General features: G+C 48.6%; 1 protein-coding gene across 2 annotated transcripts in view; it reads right to left on the reverse strand.

Moving 5' to 3' along the window:
• The window catches only part of SALL4 (spalt like transcription factor 4), a 19,308-nt gene extending 11,855 nt beyond the window's left edge, over window positions 1-7,453 (reverse strand). For both annotated transcript variants that reach the window (XM_023184158.2, XM_023184157.2), the window contains exon 1: window positions 7,211-7,453. In XM_023184158.2, the coding sequence (XP_023039926.1) occupies window positions 7,211-7,340 (130 nt within the window). In that variant the 5' untranslated portion in view covers window positions 7,341-7,453. The remainder of the gene's footprint in view (window positions 1-7,210) is intronic.
• Window positions 7,454-7,771: the final 318 nt, after the last annotated feature.

Genomic DNA, 7,771 nt, shown 5'->3' on the forward strand with positions numbered 1-7,771 from the left:
AAAAAAAAAAAAAAAAAAAAAAAAAAAGAAAAGAAAGAAAAGCAATTTTGACAATTATGTGTCAAGAATGTTAAGTGAGGCCGGGCGAGGTGGCTCAAGCCTGTAATCCTAGCACTTTGGGAGGCCGAGACGGGCGGATCACGAGGTCAGGGGATCGAGACCATCCTGGCTAACACGGTGAAACCCCGTCTCTACTAAAAAAATACGAAAAAACTAGCTGGGCGTGGTGGTGGGCGCCTGTAGTCCCAGTTACTCGGGAGGCTGAGGCAGGAGAATGGCTGTAAACCCGGGAGGCGGAGCTTGCAGTGAGCTGAGATCCGGCCACTGCACTCCAGCCCAGGCTACAGAGCAAGATTCCAGTCTCAAAAAAAAACGAATGTTAAGTGAAACTTTTTAAAGCAGTTTCTCTTCTGAGGGAAGAAAATACATATTACTGGTAGGAGTGTGTAGACAGATACAGCTCTTTCGGCAAGTCATCTGGCAACATCTTCATTTTAGTACAATTTTCCTTTGACCAAGCAATTCCTGTTTTAGGAATTTCCTCGATGTACTTCAAGGATATTCCTTGCAGCATTTCTCACGTTAACAAACAGCAACAAAAATGGATGCACCTTGGTGGTCAGTAAGATTTTGGTTAAATAAATTAGGGTGCAGAAAAAGCGAACGCTTTATAGCCTCCAGAAATAAAGGAGACCAAGGCTGGGCACAGCGACTCACACCTGTAATCCCAGCACTTTGGAAGTCAAGGTGGGTGGATCACTTGGGTTGAGGAGTTTGAGACCAGCCTGGCCAACCTGGTGAAACCCTGTCTCTACTAAAAACAGAAAAGTCAGCCAGGCGTGATGGCGTGCACATGGCTGTAACCCCAGCTACTCGGGAGGCTGAGTTGGGAGAATAGCTTGAACTGGGACCCAGGAGGCGGAGGTTGCAGTGAGCCAAGATTGTGCCACTGCACTCCAGCCAGGGCAACAGAGCAAGACTGTCTCTCAAAAAAAAAAAAAAAAAAAAAAAAAACCTTCAATAAAGCCCATGCAAAAACATTAACCACTCCATTCTGCTTTTTAGAGGCCAAAAGCTAACCACCACCAACCTCTCCAAGCAAGAACAAAAACATACTTCATACTCTTACACCACAAGCTTGTCCAGCCCAGGTCCAGGCCAGCTTTGAATTCAACCCAACACAAATTCATAAACTTTCATTTTTTTTTTTTTTTTTTTTTTTGAGAAGGAGTCTCGCTCTGTCGCCCAGGCTGAAGTGCAGTGGCGCGTTCTCGGCTCACTGCAAGCTCCGCCTCCCAGGTTCACGCCATTCTCCTGCCTCAGCCTCCCAAGTAGCTGGGACTACAGGCACCCACTACCACGCCCGGCTAATTTTTTGTATTTTTAGTAGAGACGGGGTTTCACCGTGTTAGCCAGGATGGTCTCGATCTGCTGTCCTCGTGATCCACCCGCCTCCCAAAGTGCTGGGATGACAAGCCTGAGCCACCACGCCCAGCCCAGTCACTTATCTTCATAGCCACATAATCAAACAAGCTCCTTTGTTTCTATTTTGCAGATGTGGAAAACAGGCTCAGAACTAAGTGGCTCAAGATGACACACTGCTTGCTAGTTAGAAGACAGAGGCGACTTAAATACTATTTAACAGCACTAAAATGAGTGGCCCAATTCATAATGGTTTCTTCTAGAGCAGAGTCTCTCCTCTCTATGGGAGAAACTTTTTCATCTTGCCCCTCTATGGAGGCTTTTAAGTCATTTTTCCCTAATAGCTCCCCCCTTATAAAGTTGTAATATCACAAACATATTATATACATTTATGTCCTCTGGAAGGTCACAAACCACTGTAGTATCAATAAAATGTTTTCATAGCATTGGTGAAAATATCACTTGAAATGTATCACATGTGAACATATATATTTCATGTGAAAATGTCACATGAAAATATACATGTTCTGTTTAACACAGGCATTTTTAAACAGGGGGTCTATGAAATTAGATAAGAAAAAAATACTAATTTTCACTTAGCTGAACTAAAATTCAACATTTCGTTCAATGATGAATATAAGGAACATACCACAGTGGTATTAATAGAACTTGTGACTTTGTCATCAGTGGAGACCACAGATATTTTCATATAGTGTTACAAGTTGTTACGACTTGGAAATTCTTGTTATCTGATGGGCTACTAGATCTTGTTATTTATTGTATTAATAAAGTAGCTGATATTACTAAGTGAAAAATGTTTTCATTTTTGATGACTATATTTCAATGTAATTTATTTCTCCTTGGTCGTCTATGTATTTTATACATTACATTGAGAAGGGATCTATGGCACAAAAAAGGTTAAGCTCCCTCCCCTAGAAGGATCTAGCAGTTCCCAAGAGTGATTTACAGCCTGAATACCAGCTTGCCTTTGCTGTATACACAAGCTCGCCTCTTCTGTAGCCTCCACCAGCAACATCCCACTTGAGTCTTAAAACAGGAGCAGCTCTGTTTGCTTGTGCAGTAAAAAGTGCTTCTACATCCAGGCCGCCACTGGTAAATACCGAAACTGTATTTGCCAAGGAGTAAGAAGATTCTGTTATGAACAATTGCTGGGCATGCTTAAGTTAACCCCAAAGGAAAAAAAGCAAAGTTCAGAGAGATTACACAGCAACTAGTTCTTCCATTTCTCCACCCCACCCCCACCCCGAATTTTAGGAATGTTATCTTGCAGCATCTAGTTATCCAATAAGTTGGAAGAATGCAGTAAACCCAGCAGGGGTCTTAGATTCAATCACTGCCAAATGGATGGAAAATACTCTTACTATTGTATAGGAAGAAAGTTCATCTACTAGTGACCAATCAAATTCTGGAGACACTGAAATGCTTAAAAAGTAAAACCTGTATATCTTGATAAAAGCATTATGACTCAAGCTTATCTTTTTTTCATTCCTACATTTAAAGAACTACAATGACTAGATTATCTAAAGCACACAACATCTTCTACCCTCCCCCACCCCCAGGATAATTGCTTACCAAAAAACAAAAGGAAATTATGTGCCTTCTTAAGTATTTAACCAGTTGAAAGAAAAGTGCCTCTTTAGCAGTTTCATTTTAGCAGTCAAAAAGCCTTCAACTCAAGTCATAGAAGGCAAATTAGACTAAGTTTCTGCCTAGTTAAGATCTAAAAAAGGCAAAGTTTCAAACAGCCTTGAACCAAAACTCAGGGATTCTGCTGGAGAGGGAAAAAAGAGTAAATGGCTCAAAGCAAGTTTCCTATGCACTAAGGCGTGTGACCTCTTTTTGCTTCCAAGGTTAGGGAAGTGTCCCACTCTGCCCCAACTAGAGATCAGGCAAGTTTGTAAACTCCATCAGGGCAGGGGTTTTTGTCGCCTGTCTCCAGAGTCCCCCCTGAACAAAGCCTGACACAGACATACAATTCGTTGGGGCGGGGATTGGGGGGGATTGCGGTGATTGGCGATGCAGTTCTTATCTGGATTTAGTGGCTTTTAAAAATGTTTAGACATTAAAAAAAAAAATAGTCAAAAGTACTGTAGGCTAAAGGTGATGAGGAAGAGAGAACTTGTGGAACTCTTTTCGCCATTCATTTTTCCAGGGTAGTACAACCCAGAGAAGCCAACCAAACTCCAACATTGTTTTGTTTCTGGGACCTCTTCATCTAAACCATGTGAAGACACATCCCAACATTTAAGATGGCAGAGGAGAAGCCACCAAACCCAACCTGCCAAGCACCAATCACGGCTCCCTTGTCAAAGATGCCAAAAAGAAAATCTCATCACATCACCAACTGGCCTAAGGCTATTAAAAAAAAAAAACACCGTTCCTTGAACTCTGGGGCGAGGTAGAACAAGGCACCATGGGACATCAAGCAAGACAAGACACCACAGGCAAAGCCATTTCAAACAGGTGCTGCAATTTAAAATGAGTAAAAGTATGACTATCAATTTTGGTCTTTAATTTCTTGAATTAAAGATAGCGCACCGAAGTCCCCAGCCTGGTGTCTGGCAGGCAGCACACTGCTGTTTCTGCTACATTGCCTCAACTGGCAGCTCAACACCATCTTGACACAATAAACACAAATAAAAACATTTTGGTATTTTGAACAAAATTAGTACTGATCACAGTCCCAATTCATAGTAGCCCTTCTATAGTTGAAATTTTCTAAACAGGGCATTTTATCACCACTATATAGAGGTGGAACCCAAAAACTCAGAGAAAAAAAAAAAAAAAAAACACCAAGCTAGTTTCAAGGTTACACAGCTGAAAGTCACACAGCCACACAGGAATGCGGATCCCATTCTAAAACCTGACTTCCTAGGCATCAACGTAACACTTCACATTTTAAAAAAAGGAAATGCTAATTGCCTTCTGCCTCCCAAGATGGTTCCCCAACCCACAGCCCAGGAGGAAACTCACCAACAGCAGCACGAACGACAAAGAATCATTTGCTTGTGCACTGCACATGTGTATTCAACAAAAGGAGCTGTTTGGCAAATTGTAGCTTCTCTCCCTATGGGAAACCCAGATGAAGTCTAAGGTAGAAAGCTGGCCTGAAACGTTAACTAACCTCAAAATCCTTCTAGCCAGCCTGGGTCATTTTAGTGAGTCATTGGAAATAGGAAGTTATTCGAAACTTGGGAATCCTAATCGTTGATGTTTGTAATCCAGTTTAGCACAAAGGGCATTTGAAAATCTTTTGAGAAAATGCTAATTTTTCCTGTATGTAGTGTGAGCCCCGCGACCACCTGCAGATTTTTTGATCTGTTAATTGATCGCCAGACGTCATTTTCCTCCCTCGAAAACTGTATTCTCGAAAGGCTTTGCAAAATAAGACCAGCTCAATCTGCATTCTAAAAAATCATGTGAGGCATATACATCCATCTAAGTTAGATATATATGTTTGAATGATATATCTAACTATATAATTTTAGGCAGATCAAATGCAAACAACCCAAACGCAGCCATTACAAACGCACTGCTTGGGAAAACAACCTTCTGTCCCAAAGAGGCAATTGGAGGCTCTGCAAACACATTCTAGCCGCCAGGAGTTATTACCAAGAATTCCAGACTTGGCAAAGAACAGCGGGCACAGACAGACGGCGATCACACAGGCGACCGGCACGAATCCCCTGGGGTGCCCATCCTTGGCCCAGCCCAGCCCAGCACTCTCCATTCACCCCCGCAACCGGTCCCATCCACCAGGTGTGAGCCAGCACCTGCGAAGGGACCCCGCCTCCCAGCAAAGGGCTATGCTTCAAGCTGGGCCTCCAGGGGGCGCCCGCGCGCAGGCCGGGTGGGCTGTCCGCGACAACCCTGGTGATCAATAGCCAACTCCCCGCCCTCCCAAATCGCAGTGGCAGCGCACGGCCAGGCCTGAGGTCTTAGCTCAGCTCAGCTCAGGTTGACTCTGATTCCAAACTCCAACATCGTTAATTTCAGAAGCCCTCCCGTAACAAGCTTCCCTCCCTAAAGGTGCCAAACACCACCAAAAGCCCCACGTGTGTGCGCCCACCCAAAATGAAGGGGGAAGGGGAGGTCAGCGTAGGACCAGGGGAGGGGTCAGAGCCAGGAGTTCGCCCCTCCTCTCCGAAGGAGCAGGCGGGCTGAGGGTTAACCCTTTTGTTCCAGGTGGGCCAGGCCACGAAGCCTTCACGCTCCCCTCAACCCCCACCCCACCCCGCCCCCAACCAAGGCACAAAGAGAGTCCCTCCAGGCGCCTGGGACCTAGGGTGCGCGTTGCGCCGACCACCCGGCGCCCCGAAAACGCCCAGCCGTCCCCTCCGTCAAGTCGATCCTTTTAATTTGCCCTGGAAAAATGTTAAACGGGGGATTCTATTGACCTATTATAAACTTGGGAAACGTATTACATTCAGTCTCCGACAAAAAGGGTGGGAGGTACGGAAGCCAAAAAGTGGCGACCGTCTTCTCGGGAAACCCTGGGCATCAGAGATAGGCTCTGAGAGGCCTCCGGGGTTACCGCGCACACCAGTCTGCTGCAGGGAAATTAGAAAGCAGGCGGGGAGCGGAGCGACGAACAAGGCCGGAGAGGCGGCTACAAATCCCCCCTCCCCCCACGCGCACGCTAAAAACTTATCAGGCGACAATTTGGCGGGCCGGGATGGAGACGAGATAGTGGGAAACCGCCTCGCTCCTAAAACCTCTGCGGTGAAGTGATGAAGTGGGAACAGGGTTGGCCCCGCCGCTCCCGGCGCGGCTGGAGTCCAGAACTCCCCTCGATCCGGGAAACGCTGGCCGCGGAAGCGTGGGCCGGGTCAGCCGCGGGAGTTGCCCTGTCCCCCCACCGCTCCCCTTTCACACCCGGGCGCAAATGTGTAAAGCCGAGCGCTCCAGAAAAGCCACGCAAAACGGGAGGCCGGTGCACCCCAGCCGGGCTGCCGCGCGTCCGCCACCCCGGCCACTGGGGGCTCGCACCCTCCGGCTTGCCGCGGTTATTTTTAGGAAGTCGGAAATCAAAGATGGCTGGAGGTCAGGCCCCGAAAGGTTAGGGCGAAGATCGGCAGGCGGCGCAGCCCGGGCAGAAAAGGCGAAAACCAAAAAACAAAAAAATTTTAAAGGGAAACATTGAGCCCTCCTCCCCCACTTCTCCGTTCCCTCCAATCCCCTGCGCAGCGCGGGTGGCCCGCACCCCAGCTCCTGAGGGTGGGAGAGGTCGCGCCCCCTCCCCCCACTTGGCCCGGGAGGGGCGCGTGCAACAGATCGTCCTCCTCCGGGGGGTCTTCCAGGGGTGCGCCCCTCCTCCAGCCTCCAAGAAAAGCCCCCACGGGCTGGTGGAGAGGGTGAGGATCCCCGGGGTTCTTTCTTTAGATAGCGACGCGAGGGAGGGGGACCTAAGTTACAAGGGAGGGGGGAACACCAGTGAGGGGGGTGGAACCAGTTAAGTGAGGGGCAGAGGACAAGGAGAAGGGAACCTTTCGGGAGCGAGAACGGAGGAGCGAGTGGGGGTCAATTTTACAATAAGGGGAGAAAGCTGGGGGTGAAACACAAGAGGGGAGAAGAAAAAAGTGTGAAACGTGCAAAAGGCGGGGTGGTGGGGAGAAGAGGCGACCTCTCCTCCCGGGCACTGAGCCCCCAAATCTCGGTTCCTGAATTTGCGCTGGACGCTGCCCGCTCCCCGAAGCCCGCGCCCTCGAGGATCCCGCGTACGTCCGGGAAGCTCCCCTCCCCGGGCGGGCGCCCCAGCCCCACTCACCCAGCTCCCCCTCCGCGGGCGCCGCTGGGGCCGCATCTGCAAACTCCGGGGTCGGCTGCTGCGGCTGCTGCTCGCCCTGGTCCTCCTCCGAGTTGATGTGCTGGGGTTTCGCCTGCTTGCGCCTCGACATGGTGCGAGCATCGGGGCGCCGGGAGAGCCGCAGTTATTTGCCCTCTCCGCCACAAATTCCTGGAGTTGGGAAATTTACCCCCCTTCGGCCGGAACGCGCATGTCCCAGTAATTATTATTATCAATAATGCATTGCGATTTATCATGAGCCCTGACAGCTGATTGGCCTGGGTCCAAGACCTCAGAGATCATTTAAATAAGCCCTCATTGATCAGGGAGGGGCGAGGCATTCTGGGCTTTGTAGTCCGGGCCTACTTGTGACAAAGGCGTGTTCATCAGGGGAGCGCAGCTAATTAGCATCCGGGCTCAGATTGGCTGGGGCGGAGACGAAATCAGAGGGGGACCCATCCTCGCTCCAACTATCTGAGTCCTTGGAGAGGAGAAGAAAATGGGGGGAAATGCGTACTTATTAAAAAGTAGGAGCGTAAGTAA

This window comes from Piliocolobus tephrosceles, chromosome 20 (assembly GCF_002776525.5).
Source record: "Piliocolobus tephrosceles isolate RC106 chromosome 20, ASM277652v3, whole genome shotgun sequence".
In the NCBI taxonomy this organism is placed as follows: Eukaryota; Metazoa; Chordata; class Mammalia; order Primates; family Cercopithecidae; genus Piliocolobus; species Piliocolobus tephrosceles.